Below are 18,306 nucleotides of genomic sequence, written 5' to 3'. Positions count from 1 at the left end.
CTATTAATACAAATCAATTTCACAAAGTAAATAATAACAACTTTATAATTGACTATTATTATTAAAATTTTATTAATCATCATTAAATTATTAATAATAATAATTATCCAAATATCAATAATATAATATATTTTTAATTACATTAATTTACTAATATTAATAATTATTAAATAAAATAAAATTATTATTATTAAATAAAATAATAACAATATTAATTAATATTAATAATATTAAATTCCTTTAATTTGATATTAATAATTTAATTAAATAAAATAAACAAAAATTTATAAAGCGATTAATTATTGTTGTCCCCAAAATGGGGTGCAGACAAGTCGAGTTGCCCTTACAAGGGCAGTGTACACTGCCTTGGTAGCGGCGAATTGTCCTTGGACAGCTACACATTGTCATGGCAATGCACCTGTGTCACTACCAATGGCAATGGGGGGTGGGGGATGGGGTCCCCGCCCCCCTCCAAAATTTATATATTTTTTAACTTAAAACAAAAGCCCCCCTCCCAAATTTAATTTCCCCAAACAAATTTGCACAGTCCAAATTTGTACGGAAATCTAAATAGCATAAAACAAATTGATATATGAATATAAAATTATCACTGGGAAAATTTATTTATTTACGGTGGTAACTATATATATATTCTTAAAATAATTGTCATAATAAAATTGATAGAAAAATTACGGACAACCAAATGGATTTTACGCCTCAATTTTATTTGATTTCTCATTCAAACTCTACTTGTAATAAAATATAATTCTCTAAAATTTAAAAGCGAGGGTTTCTATTTTTCAATACATATACAGATATTTCTAAATCAAAGAACAATAAAATTCGCATACAAGGGTTTCAACCCAAATAAAATTTTGAAACCAGAATACGCAACAAACATGGAGAAGACAAAAGTTCGAAGAACAAAAAAAAACTATACAAATAAACCACTAGATCCTACCTAGATCTAATACTTAACATGCAAACATGCAATCGCATGAAGAACGCAAGGAAACCCCTTCCTTCCGAAAAACTTCCTTCTCTGAAAAATATCTTTTCCAAAATCCCCCAGTTTTCGAAAAATGAACTCCCGATCTTTGATAAAGAGTTCTCCCCTAAATTTGGGGCTTTGATTGTGCAATCACTAGAGGGAACTCGTTGATCATTTCTTTTAATATTTTATTATCTTTTTACATTTTCATGCACAAACTTTTAGATATTTAATTACAAAATATCTTGATTTAAATAATTAGCTCTCTCTTTATTTAATTTACTATATTTTAATTTCATGCATAAGCTTTATGCAATTTAATTAAAATAAACTTTATTAAATTTATGTTTTATCTCTCTAGTTAATTACGAGACATTTTAATAATATATTTATTAATTCAACTAATAATATTATTTAGAGTTTATTATTAAAATAAAACTCTGAAATAATTATTATTAAATTAAATAAATATAAATACACCTAAATTAGAACTTTGATAAAATCTTTAAATTTATTTCTTTTATTTAATTAATTTCTTAATTAATCAAATATAATTAAATATCGACTTTCTTTATAAAAATTTATTAAATTAAATCATTAAATTATCTTTTAATTTGATTTAATTAAAACAGAAAATCATCACAGATTGACAAAGACTAAATATGAAAATCCATCATAAAGCACAGAATACCAAAACAAACTCTAGGGTAAAAATCATGAATTCACGTCACTTGACGAATTTGGAAAGGTGAAACTAACTCAAATATTTGTCCTGCTTTCTAGGACAATTGGCTTAGGTTGGGATTTGGACTCAAGAGTTATCTCCCCACTTATACCATTGAAATACTGTGATAGGGTATGCTCATCCTGGCAATTCAAGGAGGTCAATACCTGGTACTTGCAATTTGCATAAAATCTACACATGTATAGACACATATTCTAAAATAAGCAGGCAATGGCAGGAAGTGGTACATCATGTAGGTCTCGACTAGCAGGTGATTATGACTCCCTCCCTCAACCACGTCAAAAATGTCAAACATAAAGAAAATGTACACGTACACCATACACATGCAAGTATGAGGTAAGTAACCATAGAACTCCATATAAATCATTCCTCTATCTAACATCATGAAATAAGTGAAATCCACTATACGAACATACATATATCATCATGGAAATAATCATGAACATATGAAATAACTAAATAACTCAAGTAGCTCATCACATAACTCAACTAAGTATTCAATAACATCTAATCAATCCAGTGTTGGGTGATGCGACGCGCTCCCCTGCCCACAGGTGGTTAATTATGTGGTGTTCCATGTTCACTAATAGTCATGGCAGGGCCCACTTGCCGTTGCACCAAAAGCCATGACTGTTAATGAACATGGAACACCACATAATTAACCACCTGTGGGCAGGGGAGCACGTCGCATCACCCAACAATCTCCCCCTCGACGCGCATACCAGGTGCTTATGCAGGTCGGGAAGGCACCGGGGAGATTTGAACCCATGACCAAGCCAAAACTAGGCTCTGATACCAATTGTAGGGCCCATTTGTCGTTGCACCAAAAGCCATGACTGTTAGTGAACATGGAACACCACATAATTAACCACCTGTGGGCAGGGGAGCATGTCGCATCACCCAACATCCAGTAACCAAGTACTGCTAATTATAAAACATAATTAGAAAAATGGCCTAAAAGAATCTGACAATACGATAAGAAAAGTCAAGTAGGGGTAGGCATCTTCACACTCCACTTCTTCTTTGTCCTCTTCTGCAACTGCACCATCACCATCTAAAAGACCAGCATAGTCTCTATTCTTCCGATAGAAATCAACTCTATCATAACTCCCCATAAAAAAACTACCACCTGTGGTCAACCCCTAATGAAGAACTAACAAATTAGTGAGTCTGAAAGAAAAACCCCAAAAAAATCGCCGAATCCAAAGTCAAAAACAAAAATCAATCCCTAGAATATATTTTGCCCTTTTTCGACCTTCGCCTACACAGCCCCTCCTTTCTTCACTTCTTTTGCCACTCTATGAAAAAACCCTTGCAAAAGCGTATATATAAGTTCTCCCTCGACATTTAAAGGGTCTTTTATTAACTAATGTTCTCAATGCTAGCTCCTAATTAGATTTTATAACCAAAACCATTCTATTGCTAAAGTTCAAAAATAGATTTATTATTTAATTATTTTTAAGCATTAATTTCTATTTTTTGATTGGGCAATATTAATTTTGCTAGAGACTTAATTGATTTATCAATACAAAAAATTACCAAAAATAAATTTCTAGAAAGTTCTCCCAAACTCTTTCCAACATTTAAAAAATAATTCTATAGCTCGTTCATTCTTCCAGAGATCTTCCATCATTGCAATGATCAGATCACAAATATATTGACAATCTACGAAAAGACATTGGGCTGGAATGGGTTGAAGGTGATAGCAGCGTTGTGTACAATGGCTAACAAAGAAATACCAATGACAACAGGACAGACCAGAATAAGAACCACATATTTCCCATTGTGCCTATGCTTCAGGCTTATCATTCTTCCCCACAAGACTCTATACCAAAACAGTATCCCCAAAAGCTGCTACAGGGATTTCCCTATGTGACTTCCAAGATCCGAACTTGAGACCTAGAGTCCATCCAATAAAATCCTAAGAATAGTAGAGCAAAACCGGAGGCCATTGCTTAAACACTCGCACCACCATAAATACATTTTTGTCTTATCAAAATAGAGTTGCACGACAAATCATGAGGCCCCAAATAAGTACATAAGTTGTTATCATCCATTAAGGATTCCATTAAGTTGGAGAGTAGAGTAAGGTTTTAGGCAGTTGACATTTTTGCTGACTAATATTTGAACAGTTGGAGATTCTAAATTCATCTAAATGAAGTGTAATTTGGAAAGGATAAATAAATGTTTTTTGTTTGAATACTATAACTTTGTAATTGGGTTTGCATGATGGGATTAATCCCCATAGTGCAATTGATTATGTTTTTATATAATTAGCTGAGCAATTTGGTCACCAACAATTTCCTTATTTTGAGCATTGACACACCCTCCATTTTTCGCATTTCTGATTAAAGATGTATTGTTGATTTCTCTAGCACTTTCTCAAACTTTCTTTTTTTTAATTTATGGATTGAAAGTGTCAATCGTCCTTCCCCTTCAAATAGGTTATCAGTCTTTTAACCTATACAAACATTTGGACGATCACCATACGTGTTTTTTTATGCTAGAAGATATGCAATGAATAAGATTGCTTACCCACGAATATTATGCATTTAAAAGAAATTCAACTTTAATGTTAGAGCTCTTGTGATTGCTTGGAACAAGAAAAAATTGCTTTAATTTTCACAATTTTTATTCATTCTTACTGTGTTACATATACTACATTATTTTGGTCATCACTTATCTCGCTACTATCTCTTTACATTTCTTCATTTTATTTCTAAACTTTACCTTGGCTTTTATAGTATTGTGGGCTTGGTTTTGAAGTCCTTGACTTATTTCAAAATTTCAATAATAGTTTTCCATAAGAATATATTCTTGAAAGGTTCATTTGTTTTCCTTCATAGTACTTATGTTTCCTATCTAGAATTTGATTATGATATCATACTTACTTATGATGTTTTGTCTAGAAGTGTTTTTATTTATTGGTCCCTGCCTTATATACACTTCAATAAATTTTTGGACTTCACCTATTTAAAAAACGTAAGATTCAGTGTTCAAATATTTAACAATTATTAATCTTAGGTTATTTTCCTATTTTGTGATTGGTGAAATGAATTTGCTGGGGTTTTTTCCAATTTATAAATGAAATAAAAAATAAAAAACTTATAGAAGACAACTGTAGCTCAAATTAATGTTTTCACAGTCGGACAAAGAAAGGATAATAATGAAATAAATGCATACCAAAACCGATAGCATTTACAATCAACCTCTCTATGGCATTAGTCAGTGTCTCGATCAAGATTGACTAAGTTCATTGTGCAGAGTGTTGAGGGTGAGAGTCGGTGATCAGGTTTTTGCCTTTCCAAGATTCTTAAGGTTTTTTTTCAATATTCATTTTCAGCCTTACTTTGATGATCTTCATGTTTCCTCATCAATTGTAGATTCCAGAGCTACTTTTTTTTGGTTTCAAACTGGTAAATAATTTAAGATTTCTCCCTGCCTTTTTCTTTTCGAGGATCCAAATGGAAACCTGTATGCAATTCTACTGAGCCCTCCAAAAAATCTGTCGAAGAGCACCATCAATGCCGTAAGTACACTGTAATCCTTTTCCCACTTGTGGTTTTTTAATGGATCGATGCTAGTGCAAGGTGTGGATTCATTTCCGTTGCCCGGGGCGAGACAAATGGAGAGGTTGAAAAGTGAGCCATGACGGATTAGCAACATAATTTATGATGAATAGCTCTTCCCACCTGCCAGCTTAGTCAATCTCCAATACTATTGATTAGAAACCTGTAGTCTTCCTTTTTAATCTCTACTATTGCAAAGCCAGAATAATTGTGCATAAAAAATACTCACGATCTTTATTATCATGTTAAAAGGCACAATTTTTTTTGTTAATTTAATTAAACTTAAAACACATGATATTGGAAAATATTGTTAAATGTAATTCTAATTAATGAAAAAATTAGATATGTGTTGTTTTCTTTTGATGGATCACTAACTTAACCACACTGTTGATTCAATATACATCACATCAAACAAGACAATTTAGGATTTTATAAAAATCCAATTAGTACATAGACACCTGTACATTTGTAGGCAATTTAGGATTTTATAAAATTCCAATTAGTATACATTTGTATATTATATGATAAAGTTTAAAGGTTCCTTTTGTAACTCTTATTATTTCTGAAGCTTTTCTACTGTATTTTATATATGGATTAATATATTCAATCAAATATCTAATTATATGAATTAAAATTAATAGCTTATAACTTTTAAAATGAAATGTTATGTAAATAAAAATTATTAACAAGATTTTTAGCTCCTAAATAATTGAAATTTTATATCTCCTATAAATTTTATAGCTCTTGTGATAATCATATTTTAAAAAATAAAAATATAATTATTTATTCATATCATGTCAATTTACTTTAAATATATTAAAATATTAAAATATAAATCCCAAAACTATTGTTTCATCACTAAATACTTTTCTAAAAAATAAAACATTTTCAATCATGAAGGTAGGACTCTAGCCCTCCAAGAGCTCTTGTTTATAAATAGAATACCAATTTCCTTTAATTTTAAACCCTAATTTTAGAAAATCACACCTTGTTTTCCATGGCAAGTTTCCAAATGGAATTTTGGTAGGGTTTCGAAGAAGAGATGAGAGATTCACAACCATGAGGAAAAATAAAGACTCCACTTCATGAGCACCCCTCTTTGGCCAAACATGAAGAGGCAAACATCTTAAATATCTTATGTTATAAATAAAATATTTACTATTATTTAAATAGTTAATAATAATTGAATGTTTATCATTCATTGTATTATTTAAATTTTTTTAATTTAATTTATATTGATGAGTGATATAATCTTTTTTTTTAAATAACTTTATTGATATTATATTAATCTTATATGAATAATATTTTTCTAACACAAACTTTTCTTTTGTCATGTTATTTTTGTGACAAAAATACATGCAATCAAATTGCAAAGAACAATCTACAATTAACAAAACAAAGATTAATAGATCAATTTATTAAACAAAATGGAAGTAAATTGGTGGTAAACCTTTTATATTAATAATTTTAAATTTTATATTACTTTAATTCATTCAAAACACAACATTATTATTTTTCTGTTATTTTAAATTGGATATTATCACCCCTTACATTGACCCATTTTATTCAACTATCGCACCATATACTTAAAATAGAAAATTAATGTTGGTGGAGTATAAAAAATTAATACTTCAATTCTTTAAAAATATCAATTGTAAAAATATTTATTTATGATATTTATAATATGTTATAATATTTATAATATGTTATAATTGAACTAGAAGATATTGATTTATAATTTTCTTTCTAAAATCATTCCATTGTCCTGCTATATTTTCAAAAACTTTTAACTGTTTAGAACATTTCTAAAAACACAAATTTCACTCATCTGAGATGATTTCCCATGTATTGAATTATTTTGTCCATTTAGACAGTTGCCATTGATTTAGAAGTTCTGCTCTTCTTGCAAATCCACTTGACAGGAACTGGAGTAAGAAGAGAATTACTACAGTTATTATTTGCTGGTTCGACCCGTCTCTTAAGATGCTGGGGCATACTAATGCCTAGTGAGATGGCATTATCGAGAGCAACTGATCCGTTTGGTGGACCTCGCAACAGGCTAAGCAAAGCTTAATGATATGTCTGCAGTGCCAGTGATGGTCTAGCCATCTCACGATCACGACAGACATTTCCAGTCTTAACAACATGCTGACAAAGGTTGCCTGACATAGACCAAGAACACTCACAAAGAGCAAATTCTGAACCAGGATTCCAAACAATGTATGTCCTTGACCGATCACTTTCGCTAGGAACCTTTGCCGTGTGATCTTTATCATTAAAAATAACATCACTGTCTGCAATTAAGAGTGCCTTGCGCCATGATGTGGAAGCATAATTTTCATCTCTGATAAATCCACATAGATCATTTTCTACCGAAAATTTATCAACCCAAAAGTAAGCATGCACCTCATTAGTCAGTTTGTGTACCAACCAATCAGCTCGTTGATATGTGCTCACATCTAGCAGAATTAACATCCTAGATTTTAGTAGAGAATGATATGCTTCAATGGTTGCACAAGTCTCCTGATTTGCAAAAGGTAGAATCCTCATTGCAGTTACCCACATCTCTACAAGCAAACAAATCCATATTAGCATAATCTGTGTGTGGAGATTGTTTTCAGACATACATTAAAAACCACATGAGCACTGCAGGAGTTGAGAATATATTGGCATACATCAAAAATAAAAATAAATTGATGACACACCTATTCTTTCATCCTCTTTGATTTGAAGTACTCCACAAAGGCACTATGGTCTACAAAATCTTCCATAGCATTGATGACATTTAACCCATTCCATGTATTATACATATGTACTCAAGGCGCTTCAACATCTTTCACTGCATCTCAGGATTGGCACACTTCTTTATAATATTTCTATGCCATGCATAACGTACATGCCAAAGGCACAAGAGAATTGTGCACTGAAACACATCCCTGGACAGAGACATCATACGAGGTTAAACATTCTCACCATAGGCTACCAGAAATGATAGTTTACAAGTCACAAACCTGATTATAGAAATTTCTGTTGATGCATCATCACTAATGAAGCCATTCAATCTCCACATAGAATCCTTTGCATGAACTCTATCATGAAGTGTCCCCATCCATTTGTAAACATCATGACTTTGTAAACTTCCAGCAATGATCCATGCAATGAGAATTGCGTTTGAGTTTGAATCAAAGGCAAGAAGTGTGTAAATCGGATACTGCCTGTAGAACAAATGGTCATACTTCTTATTTTCGTTTCAGAACACTTAATTTTAAAAAAAAAGGAAGACCAGAATAGGCAAACCTTAAATTCTTTGGTCCCACAACGGGAATCCACAGCTATAAGACTGTTTTTTCCAAAACATAGCATTTGCTGCAACCGCCACTCTGTTTGAACTCCCAGGATGAAAGCATCAGTATGAGAGGATTCCTGGTAGTAAAAACCCTGATTTTGATGACTTTCAACCCACAGTTTAATGCTCAATGCATCATCTGATTCCAATTCATGTGTAGATCGTTTAATGTTCCTCTCTACCGTGCGTACAAATCGGCAAGAGAGGAAAGCATCACGATTGTAAGGGCCACCTTGCCTCTCCACAAAAAAATTGTGATTTTGTATTATACTCTCCACAGAAATTCCAGCATATAGCATTGACATTATCTGTTGGCAAAGTTCTTTTGAGATGCAAGGAGCATATATTGCCAGTGTTCCAATGGCCTTAGTATCAAGGGGTCCATGGCAAGGAGAACCAGACTTATCAACATGGTTCCATTGGTTGTATACAATAAGAGCAACAGATGGTTGAGCATACAAACGTTTCACAATAAAGTGGCACATGCAACCTCTCTTTGTATGTGGTCGTCCAGCACTGCTTTTCTTCTTTGATGGTTTAATACACTTTCTACTGGGCCTTGATGCTCCTCCTTTCCTGTGATCATCAGGGCCATAGCAACACCATTACCTGAACAAAATTCAAAGAAAAATTAGCAAACCTCAATAAGTAAAGTGAAGCAAAATTAGCAAATCTCTCAGAAAATTGAAACAAATTTCTTAAACAACTTGCAAAACATCTTGATCATAATTTGGTAAAATAATATTGCAATTCTATATCCACTTACAGGATATATTCCAAGTAATCATCTACTCTTGGCTTATATTAACTATATTCTGGTTTTTTCCTCCTTGACTCAATACGAAACTTTGTGGGATATTCAATACTTGACGATTCTCCCTTGACAAAGTCTATCAACTCTAGAAAAAGGAATGCGGGCAACATTATCAACATTATGACACCAACCCTCCACCTTGGACCAATTAAGGTCAGCTGAGGAAAACACAATGGTGGGTGGTTCTTGCACCAGAAGCATCAAAATATCATCCCATCTTGCCATCTGCAATGAAATGCAATATAATAAACATGACACCAGTAAAAACTTGCTCAAAAAGGTCATCTGAAATTCCTTTTACAAAGGTAATATGAAAAACAAATACAATGGTGTTACAACTTCCTGTTTGGACATAACCTTTAATCAAAATATGCCTTTGGAACATGGTTACCTTTATCATTATATATGACACGTCAAAATCACAGATGCTGTAAAAACGTCAGAAAAAAATTAATCATTTAAAACTTTATTGGATGTTTGTGTAGATATAAAAAAAAACATATTAGAAACATCATAAGCCTAAGAAAGAATTAATATAGAAGAAAAAAGAAAGTAACTTAACAGCAGACACGAATATTTTATTGAGCAGATTTGAAAGGTAGATTATGTGGATCGAGATCAGATCTGAAATAAATAATTTGCATTCAGAAAACAACATTATTGGATCTAATAAATTTCAGACCCCTTTCCCCAATCAAAAATCACAGCCTTCAATTGAGAAAGGGAAATAACTGATACTTCCTCAAGCAATCAGATATAGAGCTGTAGCAGATTCAGCGCACCAACTGGGAAAGATCTTAAAGTATCAGAGACCTCGCAGTGCATGCAAACCATTGCATGACATATTTTCAGAAGAAATTTGTTCAATTTCAGCCATTTATGTTGAGTGGAAGTTCTTTCCTCTGCCCACAGTTGAACAAAGAATTTTGATCAAAAGAAAATATCTCTGCTCCTTATTCTACACACTTGGGGTTTTGGATGAAGAATTCTGCAGGAAATTAAATGCTTCTACACACCTTTTTAAAAAAGTGATATGTTCATTCTACTCAAAAATCCATTTTTCTCGAGTGCCAAGGAAGGCCAGCAGAGCTTCGTTTCCGCTCTGTACAGAAGCAAAAATATTTAAATCTGGCGTAATCATCAAATGCTGGCTTCTTTCAGACAGAATCTGTAAGTATTTTGGAATTTAACATGACTCTGTGAAATTGGCAAACATATCCTGAAAACCAGATATCCAGGAAAGGAACAAATGCTCAAAATACAGACCCCGGACATTGGTCAATCAATTACAGGAATAAATTTCTACCACTGGCTCCATTACAAGATGTGGAGGTTATAAATTCTGATGAAGTAGCCTGCATGGAGGTCAAGGGAATAGGACATCCAAAAGCTTTCCCCCACTACACCAATTTGGAAAGATGGAGGAACATATCTGTCACGGACTATGGCTATGAGAGATAGGCAAAGGGTGGCCAATACTCCATAAATTTCTCTGCAAAATAATACAACTATTAACCTAGCATCTAGGGTTTCCTGCCAGGGGAGAGGTTTTTTCAGTGGAAAAACTTAATAGTCAAATCTCCCTTTTTGCGCGTATCAAATATGCCAGAAATTTAAATGATCAGAATCATCCACCTCAAGATTTTAGCACAAATCAGGACAATCTGGAAGGCTGGATTAAGGTGAAAAAGAGGGAACATCAAAGAATATGGTGCAGGAGCACCTACTCTAAACTCATCAAATAAGGCACCTAAGAGTCCTAAATATTCCACTTAGGTAGGTTAGGCACATTGATCTAGTTGTAAGGCCTAGTTCCAGGATTAGGCATAATTATGAGCCCCTGGCTAACTAAGGTCGAAAATGGTCAATAAGCCCATGAATCATAGGATTCTAGATTTTTCTATGTTTTTAGGATTTAGATCCATGTTGGATCACTTGCATAATGTTTGGACCAAGTTTGGTCACTAGATTTGCAATTTTGCAAATTTTGCAAAAGTTGCTCAAAAAGTTGTCAGCAACTTTTGAGCAACTTTCTTAAAAGTTGTCAAAACATGTAATTGTTTCTCCCAATGGCTAAGAGAGTTTGAACTGGTCATGTAACCATTGGGAATGCCCGACAAATCCCTCATAGGTGGGTGGTAGGAAGAATATGTATTTTGGCATTTCAAATCAATAAAGAAAACAGTATTTCTCTGCAAATCCCGTGTTCCAGGCCATTGTACAGATTGGTACGGATGTGAGGGCATGTGTCAGTGATTCTAGAAGTTGGAGCATTGATTCTTCTTTCTTTTGCATCAAGTCTCATGCTTTGATCTGGTCTAGGTTGAAAGATATCAAGTTTTTACTCTTGCTGCCTAGAATTCAGCCTTAAAATCAGCATTCCTCATAGGGCTTGATAGTTTAGGCACATTCCACCATGGGAAATTGATGCCCCTTGGTGGAATACAAGTATTATCAATGTACTTTGATATTTTGCAGATTAGTTGCTATCAGATGCAGAGGGCTGGATTTGCCGCCATACCCTAGGTGTGCATCCCTATGTGTACACCAAACAGCATTCAAGGACAGTCCTTAGATTTTGACTGGGGATTCATCAAGGCTTGAAACCTTGGATTTTAGATTATTTTGCATGCCCACACGTGTCTCCATGCTTGGTTTGAGTTTTGACATAGAAGAAAGAGTACTTGTGGTGCAAATGCAGCCCTAATTAGGCTTATTAGCCCAGTCTAATATTGCAACAGCAGCAACCTCTATGCATTCCCATCCTCTGGTGCTCTGTCATGTTTCATAAAACCCAAAAGGGTATCAGAATCCCTAACCAAACTACCATCTCATTTGGAGAGATTCAAACTTATGTTCCATTTTCATTCTTGGAAGGGCTACAAGCCAAATCCTTGGGTTGTGAAGCAACTTGGTGTTATGGGTTGTTTTTGATGGAAATAACCATTGAATCCTTGTAAGACCTAAATAGGCCAGAACAGTGATTGTAGGCCACCCCCGGTCTTTGTATCCACTTTTGGGGTTTGATCCTTCCTTTTGTTAAGGGAATCCAATAGTGCATTTGGTGTTTTGGTGCTTAGAACTTTGGTAAGCCTAGTGATTAGGTCACCTTGCCTTGTGGGGTTGTGATAACCTTCTTTTAAGCCCTTTTCCATACCTGTGATAGGTATCAAACACTTGGACCCTTCACCTTGGGTGTTGAGGGATTTGCAAACATCACTCTTTCTTGTTGTTTGAAGGCTTCCACTGTGCACTGCTGCATCAAAAGATCTCTTATCAAAGGAGGAGAAAGGATTTATGCATCCAAACACAAAACCCTATCAACAAAGAAGAAGATATGAAAACTCCCAATTCAGAAAATCCAGGTTAGAAGCTGAAAAAGAGATCCCAAGATCAAATTCTGTAATAGAAATGAGATCGGGTCATATTGAGAAAATAGTATATCTATGCAAGAAATTTGGTGTTTTTGTGAGATGGAATGGGTACTGCCCTTGTGACGGAAATAGCTGTTAATAATTAATATTAACATGGTATCAAAGCAAATCCTGGGAGGAGATTTATCATTCCCTACAAAAATAGCAACTGATATTAATTGGCAAAAGCCCTCCACCAGCAGATAATGTCGTTATTAAGTGAGGGAAACGCATTTGCTAAGACGGGTTGTCTGTAAAATGTACGAGAAAGGTTCGTTCAGCTGCAAAAGCGAAGGTTGATCGAAATGTAAGATGGAGGTTGAGCACGTATGTTTGAGCAGAAGCGACTTCTCCCATGCATACTTGTGCAAATACCTCTGTGCAGTCTGCAGATAGGATTGGGGCTTCTGTGGATGAGAAGATCATTTCCCTTATGGCTACAACATTAGTGCGACAATGTCTTTCTAAGCTATCACTGGGGAAATGTAATTGTACAACGATATATTGAAGTAAGCATCGACAGCAAAGACTCAGGACAATATTACCCTTACTGCTGAGAGACAAGTGAATGAAATAACTACTTGAAAGGGTGGTTTTTTTTTTAATTGGCCCCAACCCCCCATACTACCAAGTGACATTATCTTCTGTTGCCACCGAAGTTGGCTAATTACAGCAGAGGAAATAATGAAGAAACACATTAAATGAGCAGTGTTACTGTCAAGGACAAAAGGCTCATATGAAAAACACTTTGAATGTCCCACATGGATTCCTTCTAAATGGGATGAAAGGCAAAGCAACTGGCCATTCACATAGCCATTACTCGATACCTTGATTCAACGGAGAAGAATTATATCAGAAGCAGTTGGTATTTTTCCAGTTTGGGCTCTTATTGTAATTGCGGCAAATAATATTTATTGGTGAAGATCTAATATGAAAGCACCGGAATGTGGAATCCATACTCGATAAGAAGTCAGGTACTCTGTCTATATCAGTGACTTGGTCTAGCAACAAGCAGTAGCACTAAAACACTCATAACAGATTCCTTTCAAGAGCAGCTTCATACACAATATCTCTGCTAGTACAGTGGATAGTATTCATCAGGGTATGTCCAATGGACTGGTAAACAAGAGTATTAATTGTTTGAATCTTTCCATAGACCATCGTACAGGTTGTATAAATTCAGGAGAGTTGAAAAGTTACAATGGATGCCGAGATTGACTTCTCTGTTTCAGAACCGTACATAATGGAGGCTAGTAGTTGAGGTCAACATGGAATCCAGGTTTGCTACTAGAAAGTGGCATATGTAGGTCAATCCTCCTATTCTGGAAATTTGGAAGGCATTATTTTATATGTAGTAAAATTATATCCCACTACCTTGCACCGCCAAGATGTGGACCATGTTCTTAAAGAAAATATATTGTTCTTACCATTCTCATGTTCTATATGTATTCAATTTTTTGAAGAAAAAATGATTGGTTACTTATTTTTGCAGGTAACAGGTATGAGCTTGAGCTGTGAAATATATATAATGTAAAAACATCCCTAATTTTGTAATAAAAAATGTTACATAATCCGATTCTTAATGTGAGTGTTAATGATAATATAAAATTGAGCATAATTTGGGGCTATAATTTGTTTTTCAAGGCAGCTTAGTTAAGGTCTTTTGGGTCTATACTGTGTACTACAGGCTAAGCCTATCTGAACCAAAGAATAATCAATTGCATGCCAAGTGCCACCGAATGAATATCCACTGATTTATTAAGCATTAACAAGGCAAAAATAAAAATCATGATTGCCTGAACAGGGCATGTAACCCACATTTCACATTCATTATTATCTATAATATCATCCCTCGTTCGATTATATGCCTCCTGAAATTCCAAAAAATAGAGCACTTCAGTTAAGCTGGTGACGTCTGTTGGGGTCTCCATCAATTTAAGTCTTGGTAGTTGCTTGGTTAGCTTATGTATAGTGATGCATGTCAGCTTAAAGATTTCGACCTTACTATTTTATCATCGAATAGGTAGGTACTGTACATTAACTCTAATATTACTTTTGACTCCTAAGTTACTGATTCGGATGCGGATTCCAAAAGATATATATTATATATAATATATATATCTGTGTGTGTGTGTGTGTGTGTGTGTGTGTGTGTGCAAACAAATGCAAGATATATACAAAAACAAATCATTTGATAGTATGACTGTGATACTTCACCCTTTATCAAAATTCAAATATTTCAAAATTCATATGATATATCAATATGTGCTTGTCCAAAATGAGTTGTGAATGCTTCAAAATTCACCTTTAGGGTTGTTTTAGGGTTCAATAGGAAAAAATAACCTTAAAAATTCAATTTAGGCACATGTATAATGGGGAACTTGAGTTGTTTTTGGGTTTTTCTTTATGTTATTGGCCATTGGGCCCGCGGATGCTGCTTGATACTTCCGAAGCCCTGGGGAAGCTGGCCGGAAGCCAGCGATAGGCTTCCGAAAGTACCACATCTGTCCACTTTGGATGTGGAAACCAGCCCTGTATAGGACGAATCGGTATACTAGTTTGACTCTACTTTAGTAGTACATTCGAAACAACATTTAGGTCTATGGTTTTACTTCGATTAATATGCATGTGAAAGGAGAAGATAAATGATTTGTGAAAAGAGTATATACCTTCTGAAAAAAAATTACAAAATTGTTTATGTATTTACCTCTCCTTTCGGTCTCAGAAATAATCCACAAAGACTTAAGTCTCCTAACTTTGAGAATCCCTATTTCACTTAATTGCATCAATCAGCACTTTGTGTGGTCTTATGCTGGGAGGTTTTGTGACTTATCATTGAGTGCTTTTATTTCTAGTAGGCCAGTGTCTGTCTTGCATAATGGTACACTATCTACTGTAAAAATTACCGGTTAATTGAAAATAAAGCATTGTCAAACAGATTTAACTTATTATTATTATTTTAAAATAAGCATCCTTCATGTGGATAGATGTTGCACAGTCATAGATATAGCTCTCTTATCAATGTGTTATCAGGCTTCAAGCAACAAATACTAAGTCATGACAGCTTTGAATAGTGAGGGAACTATGGTTCAATTCTGATTATAATTAATAATGATGTTGCTCTGAAGTTGAGAGAGGCAGAAATTTATTTGAATTTTATTTTTTCCATGCCTTTTGTTGTGTGATTTCAATGAACCTGAAATCTTTTTAAAGGAAAGAGCCTAGTAAAAACCAGGTTTTTAATATCTAGGATGTAGTTATTAAATTTTAGTGCTTCCTCAGATTGCAGTTCTCATAAGATTCTGATTCTGCGAACTAGGGCGATTTGGCTGACACGAGCTGACCCATTCAGAAGATCAACAGTGGTGGATACTTCTGCCATTCAGTAGATTACGACTTTGTCCATGTGGGCTCATTTCACCCTCATAATACATATTTAATTATACAGGAAGCGATGCTAGTTTACATGTTATATCTGTTCTGTTTGTGTATTTTTTGTGCTATATTCCATCCCTTGAATTCTTTTGTGAATCGGATGATCATTGAAGAAAGTAAAAGTTTTTAGTGAAACGAGCATAATATGGAATGTGAATACATGTACTAGTCTGCAAAGAATCGGTGATCTAAGCCTGAGAAATAAGCCATGTAAAATGTGCGACCTGTTTTCCTGAAAAAAATCATCCTGATAATTGTTGTAATGACTAAAAGTTACAGTGACAAAAGAAATCTTAAGAAATCCTAAACCTGAAACATTTTTCTTCTTCTCTGGTAATTTGTAAATTGTTTCTTCGATCTTGGGAGTTTTTGGGTTTCAGGTAAGCTATTTTGGACTAAAGCATTATTTGAATAAAGGGCCTCTACTGGTAAAAGAGCCTCATGTTGTGTAATAGTCTGCGACAGTGATTTCATTCATATTTCAGAAGTGCAAGTGACCGTGTTTGGATGAACTGATTTCCTAGTTCAAAATCGTTCTTTATAGCAAAATGGTTTTTACTTTGTTTGAAATTCCAGATAACTCTCTGCGGTAAAGATTGTGTCAGAAATTGATCAAACTACTAATTTCAATGGCAGTTGTTAAAGCTGCTTTCTAGAAGTAATGATATATTTTTCAATGAGACAATATTATCAGAAATGAAAAAATAGTAAATCCATAGTATATAGTAAACTACAAACAACGAATGAAATTATAATTGATTTAATATTGTAGTTAATTTGTGATCAATACGAACAAATTATATTTGAATGATGCTATAGCCCTGTAGCTAAGCGGAAAAATATAGAGCAAAATTTCTAGACATAGCTACCTTTGTTGTAGTTTTTGTATATAATGCAACAGGACATATTGTAGTTATTTGCAAGCTGGGTCGTCGACGGCTATGACGATAACAAAAATACCCTGAGAACCGTAGAAGTCTATAATGTGGAGAAGAATAGTTGGGAAATAAACAATGAATTTAAACAACATGCCTGAAACCCTAATTTCTTCGGGCAGAAAACAGAAGATGGAAGCTAAACGATTGTCCAGTGACTTTTCTTCAGAAATTTTCTTGGGCATATCACATCTGTTGAGAAATCCAATCACCTTCAAAATTGACAATGGACAATAGTTGTGCAAAATTTTGCAGAAATTTTCTTGGTCACTGTTAAAGAAGGTATACTGCTGAACTTTTCTTAGTTCAGATTTTTACCACAAAACTTACCAGCAAGAGGTTGGGGATTCTTCAATAGGTTCCTAAATCTTCCTTTACAAAAAAGATTGCGCTGCTCGCACTTTACCTATGCAGGGAAACTTAATAAAATTAGGTCCTGTTGTTCGATTTATCTGGACATTTATGTAGTTGCGATCGTTCAGGGAAATAATACTGGCCTTCTTCATTGGCCTGACTTAGAATCTTAATAAGAAAAGCTTGATGGACATGAATTTTCTATCGATCCTTGGTTGTGGAGTTTGTCACAGCCTACAATACACTCAGTTACCCTGAACTTGTGATTCAATTGTAATGGCCACGTGTATAGATGATCGTAAATGAAAATGTGAAGGGCATAATGAATATCTATAGAGCACTCGAGAGACTGAAAAAAGCTAATGTATTCGTGTCGAAACCTTCCTTTTTTTCTTTTAATATTTAGATTCAAAGTTTCATTTTCTTTCCTATTGTTTTCACGAGAGCTAATAAAATTATAATAACATGTATTTTCAAATTTCAAAAAATATGGAAAAAAAATTGAACTTCTGAAAAACCTATAGATCTTAAATTTTTATTAAATTTTATTAGTCACACAAATGGAGTATGTCTGTTATGGAAAAAAAATTGAACTTCTAAAAAATCTATAGATCTTAAATTTTTATTAAATTTTATTGGTCACACAAATGGAGTATGTCTGTTGTTCTCTTGTCCTGTAATTTGCAGATAAATGTGGAGAGACC

The 18,306-nt window shown here is 34.0% G+C and overlaps 1 protein-coding gene across 10 annotated transcripts; it reads right to left on the bottom strand.

The window, feature by feature from the left end:
- Positions 1-7,123: 7,123 nt before the first annotated feature.
- LOC149571101 (uncharacterized) lies at positions 7,124-17,968 on the bottom strand. 10 transcript variants are annotated; one of them, XR_016359766.1, is made up of 6 exons: positions 17,579-17,966; positions 17,346-17,518; positions 9,857-9,893; positions 9,418-9,690; positions 8,011-9,260; positions 7,124-7,872 (listed from the first exon to the last, which is right to left on the bottom strand). XR_016359766.1 is itself a non-coding variant. In XM_089812659.1 (6 exons), the coding sequence occupies exons 4-5, from the start codon at positions 9,134-9,136 to the stop codon at positions 8,488-8,490; spliced, it is 567 nt and encodes a 188-aa protein (XP_089668785.1). In that variant the 5' UTR covers positions 9,137-9,260; positions 9,418-9,690; positions 17,183-17,460; positions 17,579-17,968; the 3' UTR covers positions 7,124-7,872; positions 8,011-8,487. The 10 variants fall into 10 exon arrangements, 3 of the variants coding, with proteins under 3 accessions (XP_089668785.1, XP_089668784.1, XP_089668786.1); XR_016359762.1 differs by having other exon boundaries at positions 17,346-17,460; positions 17,579-17,965; XR_016359767.1 differs by having other exon boundaries at positions 17,346-17,440; positions 17,579-17,965.
- Positions 17,969-18,306: the final 338 nt, after the last annotated feature.

This window comes from Cupressus sempervirens, chromosome 2 (genome assembly GCF_028749045.1).
Source record: "Cupressus sempervirens isolate cs-2001-9-10 chromosome 2, ASM2874904v1, whole genome shotgun sequence".
NCBI lineage: Eukaryota > Viridiplantae > Streptophyta > Pinopsida > Cupressales > Cupressaceae > Cupressus > Cupressus sempervirens.
This window is presented reverse-complemented; position numbering and strand designations above follow the sequence as displayed.

Coding starts and splice junctions, on each gene's coding strand:
- LOC149571101 (XM_089812659.1), bottom strand. CDS start 9,136: ATGTGCCACTTTATTGTGAAACGTTTGTATGCTCAACCATCTGTTGCT. Junction 8,521..8,602: donor GTGGGACCAAAGAATTTAAG/GTTTGCCTATTC, acceptor TTTGTTCTACAG/GCAGTATCCGATTTACACAC.